The sequence below is a fragment of the Haliaeetus albicilla genome, chromosome 4 (genome assembly GCF_947461875.1).
Source record: "Haliaeetus albicilla chromosome 4, bHalAlb1.1, whole genome shotgun sequence".
Lineage (NCBI taxonomy): Eukaryota > Metazoa > Chordata > Aves > Accipitriformes > Accipitridae > Haliaeetus > Haliaeetus albicilla.
Genome location: NC_091486.1, coordinates 2837783 through 2854321, shown reverse-complemented (window position 1 = coordinate 2854321; position 16539 = coordinate 2837783). Strand labels below are relative to the sequence as shown.

At 43.7% G+C, this 16539-nt stretch overlaps 1 protein-coding gene across 1 annotated transcript; it reads right to left on the bottom strand.

Annotated features, from left to right (window-relative positions):
* Positions 1-296: 296 nt before the first annotated feature.
* On the bottom strand, positions 297-14558 carry RND3 (Rho family GTPase 3). The gene is made up of 5 exons (XM_069780716.1): positions 14322-14558; positions 14121-14208; positions 6743-6852; positions 5060-5194; positions 297-2102 (listed from the first exon to the last, which is right to left on the bottom strand). Exons 1-5 carry the CDS (start codon positions 14469-14471, stop codon positions 1851-1853), a joined length of 735 nt encoding a protein of 244 aa, XP_069636817.1. The 5' UTR covers positions 14472-14558; the 3' UTR covers positions 297-1850.
* Positions 14559-16539: the final 1981 nt, after the last annotated feature.

Here is a 16539-nt window from a genome sequence, read left to right as displayed (position 1 = left end):
TTTCCACTACAAGTCAATTACTTTTTTTTTAATTCAAAGAAAAAATGGTATTTTAATAAATACTGCAGAAACATTAACCAAACATACAAAGTGACTTCAACAATTAAAAAAAAGTAATGAATGTCCTGCTTTATAACAGTTATAACTTATTTTTTCCACAATATTTAAATACAGAAAGCACTTACCAGCTATTTTGTAATACTGCCCTAAGCGCACTGTTGCATCAGTCAAAAGCTTATTATGGTGGTAAAAATGTCTTTTTGTGGGAAATGATCGGAATGGGTGTGTGGGGGGGGTTTCTTATCAGATGAGACAAAGTGCTGGGAACACAGAACTGAGTTTTAATTATGGTAACCCTTTACCTTTGCACAAGTTAACGTGAACACAGCTTTAACACTTCAAAAATGAAGCATCACCCTTGGGAACTGAACGCTTGTCCTCAACAAGCGATAGCCGCACTGGTTAGAGCTTACAGCGTCCTTCTTTCGAGAGAAGCTATGTAGTTACATCAGTCAGTAAGCAGTTGCAAACAATTTTAAAGGCCGATTTATTTAATGTAACAATAGTACTCAGTAAGCAAAAAGGAATTTGACTTAATTGGTTCACCGATGTTTCATGATTGTTGTCTGGATACATATATATTAATCTTAAAGACTAAAGGCAATATCCAGTTTCCACTGGGGACTCCTTAAGGCGTCGCAGTTCTTCAGACCCCATTTCCTCACCACGAGCAAACACAGTCTGCAGCGAGAGATGGCTGCCCCAAAAGAAGAGCATCGCAAAAGATAACCTGGCTCTGCTGGCTCATTTGCAGATTCTTGGGTTTTTTTTGCAAAGACAATTGCAGTGAACCACATCACAGAATAGCACTTCTCTGTAGCATTTACAGAGGGCTAGATCCCGGGATCCACCCAGCTCTCCCAACTCCTAGCAGAAGCAGAGGAGTCTTGGGGCTTCCCCAGATGGGCAGTAAGGCTTAACGAATTATCATGGTTGTAAAACTAAGGATCATTTGTCATCATAGCTCTTAGCACCTTTCACTTGAACCTACAGCAACATACCCATACAGTACACCAGAACTGGAGATCATTTTCACTCTAAATTACAATCACAAAGAGGAATGGGAAGTCAGAGTCCTGCAATGGGCAGGTAGATTGCCCCCACACCCCAATTTGATCCGTTTAATTTCCACAGTGCGAGGGCACCTATAATACTCGGAAATCTCAAACGGTTGCCTTCATTACCAACGTGCTCAAATGTAGATTGCGCTGCTGTCTCGGGAAGGCAAAACTCCAGACTTCTCACATACAGTGTTTTCCTCTAGGTGACGCACAGGCCTCGGTATACTCCCCATTTTAACGATGAGCTACTAAAAAAAATTAGATCATATCCTTTGGAAAACCAACTATAAGGTCACAGGGATAGTTCCTTAATGAGGAGGGCATATTAATAATGTCTTCTTTAAAAAAACATTAAAGTATTATTTTACTGAAATCAAAGTGGTAGCATCCAGGAGTAGAGCGTTAATAAAAGAAACAAGCACTGTCAATGACATCTCTCTTCTTTGCAGTGTTATTTTCCCATTCACCCTCTCTTTTTTCAGCACATTCAAACATTTTCCCTTTTTTTTTTTTTTGGCATTTTCTTCAATGTATCATTTCCCGATGCCACCTCGTTTAGAGCCATTTCTTCTCGCTGCTCAGTTCCTAAGTACAGTCTCACAAAACAGGTGAAGTTTCCATTAAAGCACTGGCATAAGCCCTCATTAAATATCATGTGGCTGCGTACTTCATTGAGCCTCCACCCCTCCCGGACGCTCTCTTCCTCCTTCTCCAGGAAATCAAGGTCCTTCACATCACCGTGCAACTCTTTGCTTTGTCCTTTCGCAAGTCCGTCGCCACTGTGGAAAGTTCTGGCCTGCCAGGCATGTGTGAAATTCGCTTTGTTGCCCTCTGCGATTTGTTTCGTTTAACATTTTTATTTGTTTTATTCACACACGCCAAGGTGGCAACATGAAAAATGTCTCTGACACTGTTTTCTGACTGTAAGGCTGAGCATTCAATATACGTAGCTGCTCCAATCTGTTTGGCCATATTTGCACCCTAAGGGAAAAAAGAACATGCAATCAATACCAAGTTTCCGCAGAGAGCCAAAGCAAACCATACAATTACTTTTCAGCACTGTTTTCCATACACAATGTTTTGTGAAAACCAAAGCTACAGCCCCAGCACTACAGCCAGCAGCTAATTTTGCAAAATAAACAGAGCTTTGGTTCCAAGACGCATTAAACAAGTATCCAAACATTATCTCCTATGCCGATAAATACAAATTGGAAGAGAGAAGATAAGCTCAATGACCTGCAAACAACTGCAGAAAGCCAAAAGAGTATTAGTAGGACCCATTTAGCAATTTCACCCTTACACCTTAACTTGCATCTGTGTATCACGTGCTCATTGGGAAAGGTCTGGACCTGGCAGCTTCCAGATTTAAGCCTGCTATCTCCAAAGAGAAAACATATTCTGACTGCCTTAAGGGCTAGCCAGCGTGCCTCTGACCTGGAGCACAGCCCATGTTACATCTCCACAAAGGGGGCAAAGTTCATAGGGAAGTGTGCTGGGGGTTTCTGGGTCGAGGACAGTTATATCAACTTGTAGCTAGGGAACAAGCAAAAAAAAAAAGGGGGGGACGACACATTAGTGGTTATACAAGCCCTTCTATTTTCATTTTAAGTGTGTTAGAAGTCAAAGCAGGGATTTGTTCCAGCAGCACAAGGAAAACAACACGCAACTCCAGCACATGACAATATCCCAGTATCCTGTTGTGGATTTTGCTACTGGAAGACAATACAGCATTGTGTGAAAAAATGGAGTTGTTTCAATGGAATTTTACTTCTGAAGGATGAATCTTTTTAGAAGGTTATGAAATCCAGCCACTCCTCACATATTCATGGGCCTGAGATACAGGCACAAGTCAGTCCAACCCCTCCTCTTTGCTCTTGTGCCAGGCTGATGGCACTAATCTATTTGGACCCACTTCTTCAGTATCCACTATTTACACTGCAGTGATGCAGCCATCTTATCAATTGTAAGTGGTAGTGGCTGATAAAGGAGTATTAGTTTGCAAGACAAGCCCTCCCCACAGTTAAACATCTCAACTCCTACTATCCAAGCCTAGCCTCTATCGTCAAGCCTCAGAAATGTTTGCTCAGGTGTAGCTGACTGGAAACTGGCTAGCATACTGGAGGCAGGGTGTCACCATCAACTGGCTTTATCCTTCCAATGCTTCCTTATGAAGTTAAGAGGAATGGGGAAAACCCCACTAAGCTCTTTGATCCCATGTTGACTTAGCAAGGCAGGGGAATTTAAAAACAAGCTGTGTATCTCGACCCCAGAAGACCCTTCCCTAGAACGAGCACAGGAGAGCACCGGGTTGCTTCATGCCACCAGGGATTTGGCAACCACAAGAGACACAACCATTGCTCAGTCTAAGGTTTTGCTTACATAGAGTACAGATGAAATTATGGGAGTTTGCTGAAGTATGCGCTTCCCTGTAACACAAAATTTTCCCTTTGGCTGCCAAGTAATAGCTTCTGGCTTAGCCCTTTGTCTTCAGCTGACTCTTGTTCCTAAGGGGTACCAGCTAAGCTGTGACACCAGAAGAGATGTGACTCTTCAACTCCAGGGGAGAAATCCACCTGTCAGTAGATTTTTTTTGATGGCTATCTATGGAAAGGGGTGAGACTTGGTGATTTTACTGAAGTACTGTAAAAATGTAATATGTGAACTTGTGTACGTAGTAAGTGGCAGACAGTATTTCCTTTTAAGTTTAATATTCAAAGAAAAATAGCATGGCAGATTACAGCTCCAAGGCTGAACATGAATATATACACATGCAACAGTGGTAGTTTGTAACCAAGTTGACGTCTACTGCAACAAGCAGGATTTAAGGACACTTCTGAATTTACACTAAGGTAAAAAAACTGGCATTTAGTTTCATATAAAATTGTCTGAGATGGAGGGATGTTTACCAAGTGAAGTGTAGAAAGATGCCACAACCAGCATAAGCCATCACAGTACAACACCCCAAGTTATATTTTAAGCAACACACTCAGTTAATGGCATCTTTGCATTTTTCAATTTAAACATGCCATAGGAGGCTGCATTATTAGTAACTGCATATTAGGAGGTGTCGGTTGTTGAGGCTGTGGATAAAACATCAAAAACTGTTTGATAACATAGGATATATACACTAGCTAAAGTTACTTTTGGAGGTAGAATTCTCACTCTTACACCCTACAGGGTGTATCTCAAACCACCACCAAGATTCAGCAGCAATGCACGATACACATGTGTGAGCAGTAAGGGGAAGTTTACCTAGAGCCCAGTTTTCCTCTGTTCTCTACCTCCTGCTCTCCCATGGCCTGATTCCTTTCCCTTTCACCTCGGTTCCTCTATGCCCTGATGCCTGGCTCCAAACTTACTTCCCCAGCAGCAGAGAACTGCTGCAAAGAATTAAGATGCTTTCTGGATTTGCTGCCACCTTCAGAGGGAACTACAAGGTGTTTTCACAGAAGATCTTTTCAGGAAATAGGATTTTTAAGGAGTCAGACTACATGCAATGCTTGTCATGATGCTAAAGTCCAATGAATGACATTCAAACCTTAAGTTTAAACAAAAAATTTTACCAATTTTTCAGTAAATAAACAGAACATGTCACATCTTAGTTACTGTTTTGGCCTCTGTAGGCCCAGAAAAGCAGTAAGTTTATTTTCAATTCACTTAAAAGGCTCTTTGCCATCAATACGGCTACAATCTTAACGATGCTTAAAGCATGCGTTGTGGGGCTGCATGATTTTCTGCTGCATGAAGTCTGTGGGCAGGCTTTGCCTTTACTCATAATAGTTTTCAAATTCACCTCCAGCAACTATTACAGTATATGCACCTGACTTCTAGGATGCACTCGTGTCAACAGGGGGAGAAGTTGTTCATAAAGACGGCTACAGTGATAGAAAAGAGTCTTATTTTCCACTCCTCAGTACGACAAAGGACATGGCACATACCTGATCATAGGACACGGGTGTCTGCCTGTGATTGGAAAGTTCCACTAGTGTGCTTACATCCGTGCGCAGATCCGACTTGCAACCAACCAGAAGCATTTTGGTGTTTGGACAAAACTCCTGGATTTCACCTTTCCACTGTAAAATTTTAGGTTATTATACTCGAGTAGTTGAATGTTTAAATCCAAAGAAGCAATAGATACAAGATGAAGTTTAGTAAGTCATGACATTTCACGTGGAAATACTCCTACATAATAGTTGTATCTACCTTCAAGCTAATTTCTAAAGGCATTAGTTCCAGCAGAATCTAGTCAAGGATGAAATCTTACGATCTCATACACTCATTAATTCCACTGACTTACTAATCAAGAGGGGATTAATTGAGATTGTTTATCTACATGAGCAAAGGTGGGCAGACCTGTCGCTCCTCACAACCGGTGAACACCCAGCCATAGCCATTTGCAGACAGGAGCCAATGAAACCTGGTGTCACCACATTCAATGGTTCGAGACAGACATAGAGGCAGGTCTTGTATGACCACAAAATAAGCATTGCTATATATTGGCTCATGGCTACATCCTCACACCTAAAACTACACAAATCTGTTGAGGGTTCAGCTATTGTGAACCAGTAATAAGCCCTTCAAACAGTACCTGTGATATATTCCTTGGGTTTGTTCCCCCTCTACATGATTATTTTGACAACACAAGAAAGCCAAAAATTTTGCAGCATAATCTGAACAGATCATACAATCCCTAAAATTTCAGGATATCATCTGCGTTTAAAAGCATATTAAGAAAAATCTTACAGAATTAAGCAACAGCATAGTAACCAACATTATCAGGGACAGAAAAGAAAGACAGTTCTAGATGCTTGTTGGCACAGCTCGTAGCTGAGAGAATAGTCTTAAGTATTTTCTGTAGACTATTCAGAGCATTGTATGTCACTTTATTCCCAGCGACACAAGAATCACTGGCCCCAGCTACAGAAAAAAGGAACCTCACATCATTAAGCCTTAAAGACAGCACTGCAAAGTTGAGTCATGCCCAGTGACCAAGGAGAGAACCAGGACCACCTCACAAACACAGAGCTTGATTATCAAAATTCAATTTTTTGACGCAGGGGAAGCCTCGCACTGAATCTCAGATCACTGAGCTTGTGAAAAACTCTGAAGTTTGGTGCAGGATTGTATTTCTATGCCACTGCTAGGTTTTCTGGTGGCTTCCAGAGGCATTTGTCACTGGCTGCTTCTAACTTCAGGCTGAGAAATTACGTAAAGCCATGGCAAAAGTCCAAACACTTGGCAGGCACGTTTTAACCGTCTTTGCAACATGGCAAAGTTTCTCAATCCCGTCTGTTATATGAATATAATGTGAGAGACAATTTCTTGCTGCACCCAGCCCTGCACCTCACACCACCCTAAACAATTCACTGCTGTCTAAGAGCTGAGGAATGAGAATTTACATCACGCCTGAGCATACATTAGGGAGTTTTTTGTTTTCAGTTAACATTCATCCCTTTCAAACAAATGATCTCAAATTCTAGCAGTGCAGGGTGCAGTCCTGTCATCTCTCCATTAAAAGAAACAAACTGAAGTTTCCAATGTAGGAAACAGCACCACTCTTCAGAGATTTAAAGACAAGCTACTCAAACACTTCTGTACTCAAATGTTTCTCAAACACTTGCCTTTTTTAGCACACTGTCAAGAGTTTCTGGCCGACTGATGTCAAAGCAAATCAGGACAGCATCAGAATCTGGATAGGAAAGCGGGCGGACATTGTCATAGTAAGGAGACCCTGCAGGGAAACAAACATTTTTATTAGCTTATATTTTTCACTCTCTGCAGTCATTCAAGCTAATTCAGAAAGTTTAGAAAGGTTTTTGTGAAGCTGTTTAATGGCACCCAGCTACCATCTTTTCTTCAATAGCACTGTATTCCCAAAACACTCATTGCAATTGCTCACTTCCCCACTTTCCTTTTGTTTCTCACCTACAAAAGCAACAGCTTTCCCAAGTAATTAAGAGTGATGGCACCCCAGTGATCCATCTCCCACCAAAAGCTTATGATGACCCCAATAACAAGGAAAGGGAAATGAGGTCAGCCCAAGTTTAAGTCCCAGCATTAACCTGCAGGGATTTGACTTTGAGAACAAATCCTTAACCTCCAAAAGGCTTCTTCAAAGCAGATCTGTCACAGTTAGGCTTTCACGGAAAAAATTCAGAAAGTTTTGAAAGAAGTCAGTTTTGATTCTTCTAACATTGAATTTAAAACAAATAGTTCCAAGTGCAAAAAGCATCTTTAGTTGTCATGGATATCGGCAATTTTTAGAAGAAACACTTGCTTCAAATTAAAGCATTTGTTGCAGTGCTCCAGCAGGAAAGAACCCCAGTCCTACAGGCAGGCACACAAGTTATCTGTCACAAAAAGCCTCACCCATCTGTAAACCAACACATGCTTGCAATAAATGTTTATGTTTAGCCCTTAAGACAAATTTTTATCAATGAGATCAAAGCTAATCTAGTAATTTGATGAAACAGAAACAGGTCCAGTATTGCACTTTGTGCATATTTTACTTCCAGAGCTGTTAAGGGATATGCTGGGTTTCTTTAAGAATTGTCATAATGTGCAGAGTTACAAACACATCTCCAGAGTCAGAAATCTCATTTTTATCATCTGGTGAATCTGGTAACATGGTTAGGGAAAAGAAATCTTCCTTTTCTCTAGGAAGTTCCAGTCACTCAGCCACCATTTGGTTTGGCCTTAACTCTGCTGAAGCTTCACTTACTGAGAATACATTTCTGATTTAGAAAGGTACTTAAACAGTTAAGTGGTCCACCAGGATAAGGGCTTTGGGCTTTAAAACGCATGCCTGCAACTTAAGATGCTCTTTCTTAGTCATATAGTCTTATTTCTATATTTTTCTCTCATGAACCTAAAATACAGCATAGAACATATGCAACAACAATACAGCTTTCAAGAGTTGTGGGGTTATCAGCTAATTATATCACCAATTTTCCAACTATCTAGAACTAAGTGGCTGTTAAGGTCTCAGAGGCTGAGCAGACAATTAACTGGATTAGAGAAATTCCTCAAGTTTTTAACTGACAGACAGCTCATGCTGTTGCACAAAGCAGAACGGGGAATGGTGTGAACGTATCACAGATGACTTCAGTTGGACAGCTTATACTGGAAGGAAGGAGTCAAGAATCCCAGGAATGTTGTTTTTGAAATGAAGAGTAACACATGGGGAATGAAGCATTACCAAACTAGGTAGCAGAAGGTAATTTGTTGAACAAGACTATTTTATTCAAATGCTCATCTTCATAAATGATGTCAATCTAACAAAGAGGCAGCTGTCAAAAACTGCTCTTCAAAAAACAGTTAGCTGTCTTCAGCAGTAAATGACATGTTAGAAAGAAATCTAAGTGAGCTGAGCTGACCGGTAGTTAACTATTCATTTGAACTCAGCTCTGCTTGCAGAGACTATCAATAAACATTTTCCACTCCTAATTATTCCCCAGCTATCTCCAGCACTGCTATTACAGTGCCTCCATCCTGGAGCCTCAGGGCCAAGTTATTTATCCCAGAGCCAAGTTATTTGCCCTGGACAGAGGAATTGCAGAGCAGCGTTGCCATTAACTAGCCACCTGCACGGCTCCGCAGCGTTAAACCAGCCAAAGCACAGACTGCTGCCCAGGCACCAGCCTACATGCTGGTGAGAGCCACTGCCTGGCGAGCACATCTCCCTGCGGAGCTCCAGCAAGTAAGGGCAGGATTGAAGATCATTAATGCTTGGCCAAATGGTTGCTGGCTAGAAAGGAGTCTCAAAAAAGCCTCACCCAGAAACTAATTCCTTAGACACATACCTATCTCCTCACTCAGCAGTCTTCAGGGATACAACATACCATATATGTCCATCAGCATGTATTTATGTATACATACAGTCACCACCTCCAGCCCAGAGACTCCTTTCCACTGTGTCAGCTGTAGCTGTGTTTGTTTTGAGGGTTTTTCTCTTTAGGTTTTCCTTCTGAACCTCTCACATTAAAGATGCTGAGCTAGAATAGGTGTACTTTTATAAGCAGCCCTTCTGCTCAGATGTAAGCTAAGAGGAATATCTGACACCTCCTTTTCTTCGGGGTAGTATGTGGCAGAACAAACGGGAACCGTTTAAACTACTTGGGCTGCAGTATCAACAAAGGAAATTTCCTGGTCTCATTCAACAGCAATAACTGAACCTTTATTACTGAGCAAATAAAGAGGGGCTACGGCCCTCGCTGTGCGAGCCTATTCAATCTGGCATTTCGTCGTTTCGCCCAGAGAAACCCTCAGAAGGCAGGAATCTCAGGAATGAGGCTCAAGTCTGAACAGACAACTTGAGCACAGCCCAGTAAGGCTGCTCACTCTTTTTCAAGTTAGTCTACAGATTTGAAGCCACGCCAACCCTAGAAAACAGAAGGAGAATGTAGAGCTACAGCTATGGTATTTGTGGAAAAAAATAAGCCTATTTGTGCTTGTGATTCTGTTCCGACAAAATAAAACATTTTTTGTCAAGGACAACATGGATGATTTTTCTGTTTTATCAAGGAATTGCTGATAATGCTGTAGTTCCTCTTACTTTGTGGTGGAAGTATATTCCAGCTGCCATCCCCCTTTTTTAATCTGTTTGGCAGCTTGAGTCATTTAAGCCAAAATAATTTAAAACATTAAGAATTATCTACTTTTACAACCTTATGTTTCATGCAAAGTACAACATAAGTTCAGCTTTTAAACCGAAATAAAACCCCTCCCCAGCCATATGGTTGGCTTTGGTCTACAGAAGAAACCAAGCTCAGGCTTAAATGTTGCTATCTTAATAAATAACAGAATTACATCATTAAAAGTTAAAGCATACTTAAATGTTGATGGCTCAGTACTACTCTAGGATGCTAGACCATGGAAAGCCGATGCCCTATTTGCCTGCAAGACCCAAAGCCGCCACCACCACCAGTTCCAACCAGGAGGTTCAGCCCCACATCCCACCGATGGAGCTGAACCTGGGCAGCTCCTGCTCAGCACGCTGCTCAGCCTCTGCTTGCCCGCAGGCCCTCAGGGAAGCGGTGCTCAGTAACAGGCAAGACTTTACTATTTACACACCACCAAGCAGCCATCAGGCATCGGTCTTTGTAGCCTTTTGGACTCCAGTCAACTGAAAGAACAACAGATGAACGGCAGCATTCTCACTCCTAAACCCTTGGGCTCACTAATTATCAGCTACATAGAAAACACATCAAATACTGCAGTGGCTGCTCTAAGTAGCTGAATCACTGCTGATGGCCTTCCTCCTTCCAAATCCACCTCGGCTGTTTTGGAGAAAACACAGGTGATTTTGTGTACTGAGTATCATGAACACGTCATCTCCAAGCACACACAAATATCACAGCAGTCATAGCATTATAAGTGTTTACATTTCTGCACCTCAAACAGAAAACAGGACTTTGGTAGGTGACTTAGCATTCCCAGTTATCAATTATTTCCCCTCTAAGGGGGGGAAAACAAAACCTATAAAGACTAGTTACTGTTACTCTGCCATAAAAAAAAAAATCACATGGCTCAATATAGCCAACTTGAAAGTGAACTGGAAGGCAAAGACAGAAATTTGACATTTCCTTTACAATGCTTATTGCCAGAGAACTTGGGGAAATAGTAACTTTAATTCCCATATGTTTTAGTTGTCTTCGGAAAGATTTCAGCACAAAGCTTTATAATTAATATTGTTTCTATATGGACACTGAATACATTGTACACATTCAAATCACAGTAAAGCTAACTTGATTTAAAGCTCTAAGGCCCTTCTGGATTTAATTACATGCTAATCCCCAGCAGTGCATAAGTATTTCTGGGCCTGTTGAGAACTATTTTATTGCAGTAACCAGTGCAGTTTCCACAGTTCAACCAATTAAAAAAACCCTAAAATACATTTTAGGGAGACACAGGTATGTATGCCTAATTAACGGCATGCAATTTCTATGCCACAGCTGCTGTTGTACTAACAAGAAATATAAATATCAAAGTAGTCACTTTTAACAGAAGCAGCCAGAAACTTGGTAAATGCACTTTAGACCATGCCTATGGCAGACAAAGACATGTAATATAGAAGTACTTTTCACAGTGTCCATGAGACTACGAGATGAAGCTTTAACCTGAAGAAACTTCTAATACTCCACCTAGCAAAACAAGCACACAGCTCAGGACTGCCATACTATGTTACCACAGAGTGGAATAATTTATGGTGTAGTTAGATTGCAACCAGACATTCCTGCTTTGAAAGAAGGGTTGGTAGTCCAAAAACCAATTGAAATTCAAGTTGGCAAGTGCTTTCCTTAATGCTGTGGCTAATTTAAATCCTTATAATGACTCACAAAACTAGACAGTACCAGAAAATATTTGAATAATGAATCTTCCCATTCCACTCTTACTTGTAAGAGTGTTTTGTCCCATATTTCTAGGGGCATATCCAAGTTACAACAAAAACTTCCCAATAAATTTACAGCTATTCTCAAAATGTTCTATCAATTGCGTGACTCTCTACATTTTGTACTTAAAATTCCTCTGGTAAAAAGCACATTATTATTATTATATAAAAGATTGTAAACCAAAACCATGACAGCAGGGCCTTCAGGTGTGTTCTCACCCTAACACAAGACTATTTTAACCAATGCCTACAGCTTCTCATTTTCTCAGTGAGCAAAAAAATGCTCCAAGTGGCAGTACCTTCCTTCCAAAGGATTCAGGGCAAAACCTGACATTTACTTTAACTCAAGTTAGGGACTAATTTGCAAGGCAGCCTGTTGCATGCTCCTAGTTAGAAAATACAGAGGGTTAAAGATGGATACTAAATACTTTCAAGATCACTTGATGAGTATCTGCAGTATATTGCAATCAAACTCAGCTAAATAGCGTCCTTCCCCCCTCCCCCAAGAGATACTGAAAGTACCTCAAATGACTTGAGCCATTACCTGCAACGGACATTATCTTCCATTAGTATTTGGCAGTTAATCAGTTGTATTTAAGTTAACTAGATCTAGTCCTGCTTTAAAAATGTCATTAAGACATTTATTCTAATTCAGCAGAGGACTAGGACAAAGACTTGTAAAAAATAAATTACTGAGAATTTAAGATAATGCTAAAACACTATCTTATCTTCTGATGTCTCTTATCTGGTGATGTGATTTTGCATTGGGTTAATGGGTTTGGGTAGCATCTCTTCTTGCAGTTGGTTAGGAGGGCTGTTTAGGAGACAATTCTTCATCCAGAGTCCCACAACCAGAGGATCTACCGTTCAGTAATACTTTACAAGACCAAACACTGGATCTTTCAAACATTTCCTCTTCAGTTTCAGACTGCAGACAAATTAGCCACTTGATCTTAAGCTTCCGATTCAGTCAGATTTTCTATTAGTTCCAGGACAGGCCTGAGAGGATGACATGCACATGCAAAAGGCTGGCAGGTGTTTCTTCCACCACTTTTGACTTTTGAAGTGCTACAGAATATTTCATTACATGGGTGTTTCCAGCCTTTTGACATACAGATTCCAAAACCTTCCCCCGTCAAACAATTTAACCTGCGAGCGTGTTGTATTTTAACAGCTAAAGATAAAATTTTCCAAAGTAACTTCACTATTAATTTTTAATAAGCCCTTACTCCATAGAGTTTGTTATAGCCAGCTTAGTAATCAGGATGAAAGCTCAAACCAGACACATTCTAGAAGTCTTACTTGGCATAAGATGAAGAAAAAAATCAGTTCAGAGCTACACTGATACTGGTTGTGGGTACAGAGACTGCCTTTTCCCAGTAATTGTGTTGCAAGAATTTGGAATAATTTCCTCAACAGCAAGAGGAAAGCCAACTCACCGCCTAAACTCCTTTTTTTTCTTTTTTTTTTAAAAAAAGGGATTAACATTTTAGTTCCTGGTAGAAGGAACTGCTGGGTCCAAATTCAACATTAACAAGCTATCTACACAACTTGCCTAAAGAAAAAAAGGGCTTGTATGCTCTGTCAACTTCCTCCAGCTTTTTCCCAATCACTTCTGCAGAATAATGTTGATCCACACCTGCGCTAATGGCTCACAGTGCCATTCACCCCTGACCACCTCCCCCAGTACACTCAGTTACTGGGAGGCAGAGACTCACTGGCTGTGTCCACGCTCCTCTCCAGCACTGGGGTGGCAAGTTTACTCACCACCCTGGCAGTTTACCAAAGACAGCAGGATCTAGAGGAGTTCCTGGCCTAACATGAGATCTAAGACACTGAGAACCTCAACCTTTGAGGCATGCGAGCCAGTGTTTTTTGACACGGCCACTGCAGGTACAACTGGAAGAATGAGGAAGACCTTACGCACTGATCTTCGTATGTAAAAAAGGATGGTTCCCTCTACATCCTCAGGCGGCCAGAGATGCCTACCTCCCTGATCTTTCCTGGCTTCAAAGGCTCTCTAAAACACAGGAAAAAAAGTGCTGTAATTTGTAAAAAGAACAAGCAGGCATCAAGAAGGCCACAAGGAACTTGGATGCGAGCCGATTTAATTTCCCATTAGCATATACAAACACCTTTTCACTCTTCTACGGGGTAAAGCAGGGTTTCACAGCAGCAGAGGAGCAAAGGTACCCCTGGAGCTCCTCGGATAAGCTCCTTCCAGTCAGGCAGGTGAGAACACATACCCCTGCCCTGCCTGCCTTCCCCTGCAATGCTGACAAATCGCTTAATGGAGGTTCGTCCACACCCTTTTCCCTCCCCAAGTCAAGTATATGCCTAAAGTATACCTCAGTTTAAAAAAAAAAAATAAATAAAACAACAAAACTCAAAAAAACCCCAGAAGCAGCCGGCCGCCTCGCACAGCTGCATCTGGAGACGGGCAGCCCCGCCACGACGCGGCGGTGAGGGGCTGCGGGGCCGCAGAGGCGGGATTGGGGGGGTTCTCCGGCTCCCCCCGGCTCCCCTGACCGACGGGGGCTGCCTCTCCTCACCGATTTACCCCCCCAAAACCACGGACACAGCCCTCCCTCGCCCCGGGGAGCGCTCACCCGAAGTGTCCCAGAGGCTGAGCTCGATGCGCTGCGTGTCGATCTCGAAGCTGGCCGTGTAGTTCTCGAAAACGGTGGGGACGTAGCTCTGCCGGGAGACAGCGCACAGTCAGCCCGCGCCCACCGCCGCCCCGGGACCGGCCTCGGTCCCGGTCCCAGCCCGGTCCCGGTCTCGGTCCGTCCCCCCCAGCCCCGACCCACCTCGGGGAAGCAGTCCTTGGCGAAGACGTGGAGCAGCGCGGTCTTCCCGCACTGGCTGTCGCCCACCACCACGATCTTGCACTTCACGTTCTGGTTGGGATCCATCACCGCCTTGCTCGATAACTTCTGGCTCGCTCTTCTTTCCTTCATTGATCTCGGCTTAGTCCCTCGGCCGGCCACAACGAAAGAAAAAAAAAAAAAAAAAAAAAAACCCCAACACCCACACCCCGTTCCCCCAAAATAAGATAAAAATAATTAAAAAAAAAAAAAAAAAAAACAAAAAACACCAGGTTGAAGTGGCAGAGCCGCGGGACGCGCAGCCGCCTCCCCCGCTGCTCCCGCCCGCCCGCCCGCCGGTCCCGCGCAGACTGCTTTGTCCCCCCACCGCCCGCCCGTATTTATAGCCTCGCATCCGCCAATCACCGCCCGCCGCCGGCGCGGGGCCCGCCCCCCCTTCGCCGCGCGCTGCCGGCGGGCCGCCGGAGCAGGGCGCCCCCTAGGGGAATCGCTCGGTGCCGCAGACCTGAGGGGGAGCCATGGCGGGGGGGGGGGGTGTCCCGTTGTCGCCCCGCCGTCCGTCCCCGGGGGTGAAACCTCCTCCGCCCCGTCACCCTCACGCCCCTCCCGGCTCCACCGGGTCCGGGCCCATTCGGTGAGGGCTGGGGTGAGCCCTTGCCGGCGGCAGACCGGTATCATCCTGTCAGGGACGAGGCCTGGTGTGGGGCCGGCTCCCTCAGGAGCGGTGCGTGGAATAAAGGGTGTTTTGTGAGGTGTTTTTTTGTTTATTTTATACAGGTCGACTGTTAATCTCAGTGCTACAAAAGGGGACCTGCGAAATGGGGGGTTTTGTGGCATCCCGAAGGGCGGCAAGGTGTGCCGGGGGAGTCCGTCATGGAGGTGCCCCCCTTCCAGTGCCACAGGCCGGGCTGAGGAGAGCTGCTCTGCTTCAGCCTAAACTGCACCGCAGAACTGGTTTAGCTGGGTGGTGGTAGCGGTGGTGGGCAAAGGGGTTTTTCACTCAAAACATGGTCACGAGGAGCATGTCAGGATCTCAAAAAAAAAATCCCCACCCATTAACGTGCTCTGGCTTTTTTAGCTTTCTGGACGCAAAACCAAGCAAAACTGGATAACAGCTTACGTTCACCAGAGGACTGAATGCTGCTCTGACTGAAACAGCGATTCTGTAACAGCGCGGGGTAAATCTTTCCCGAAGCGACAGCCGCGAACAAGGGATGGTTTGTGAGCGGTTCGTAGAAACACTTCTCCGTCAAGTGCTCCTCTCCTCGCCCTTATGGCTCCGCATGGCAGGCAGACGGACGCCCTCGGAAAGGGGCTGCCGGCAGGCAGGAGGGCTGGAGCAGAGCCTGCCTCCCCTCCGCGCCTCAGACCTCACATGCCAGCTTCGCCTAGCGCGGCCGAAGACAGGGGTGGTCTTCGTGAAGGTGAAGGTCTTGGCCTTACCTCTTCAGTGAGTCATCCAGGTCATGAACTAGCTCTGTGTCAGTTCTGGGCTGAAACATGAGCAATTCATAAAGCTTTACAGCTTCCTGAAGCAGAAAGCGCTGCTACCTTGTGCATGTTTGACCATAGGGAGATACTCCAGTGACGCAGACAAGAGAATCTCAGGCATGACATTTCAGAATTCAATGCTAATATTCTTGATTTTGTTCCGATGTGTCACATCTTTAGGTGGTCAAATTACTCAGCTCTAATGAATTTTCCAAAGAATTTAAGCCTTGGTTTCTGCTTGGAAATCATGAGCAAAACACTAGAATGTGCAGTGTGTGCATTATTTATAACGCCTTACTGAAAAGTTGGAGCAGACAACTTTCCATCTCTCCTTTTAAATTAAAATCTGGTCTCGGCTACTTTGCAGTCTCCATCCATCCCTGCTGCCCACCAACACGGCTTCAGCATTTTGGACGTATGATGGAATGGGAGAACAGTGAATAAGCCGTGAGGAAACATTGCTCACAGCAAGTTGGTTTTCTGTCTTTTGTGCAGCTGTGTATATTTGAACAGGAGATAAGTCTGGAAAAATACAGTTGCGTAAATGCTCTCATGTCTTCTCCAGAGTGCAGAAAATCCTGTTTCTTCATTCCCCTCCACTCCACACTGAAACACATGGCAGCCTCACAGGCAGATGCAGGTGGGATAGAGCTCTGGAGGTCCAGCTCTGACTCTATATTCTTTGTGAGTCCAACATACCAACCTAGGC

Excerpts from the sequence above, each read along its gene's own strand:
- RND3 (XM_069780716.1), bottom strand. The coding sequence starts at position 14,471 with ATGAAGGAAAGAAGAGCGAGCCAGAAGTTATCGAGCAAGGCGGTGATG. Across the intron at positions 14,209-14,321 it reads CCAAGGACTGCTTCCCCGAG|AGCTACGTCCCCACCGTTTT; the intron begins GTGGGTCGGGGC and ends GTCTCCCGGCAG. Across the intron at positions 2,103-5,059 it reads CACCCGTGTCCTATGATCAG|GGTGCAAATATGGCCAAACA; the intron begins GTATGTGCCATG and ends TTTTTCCCTTAG.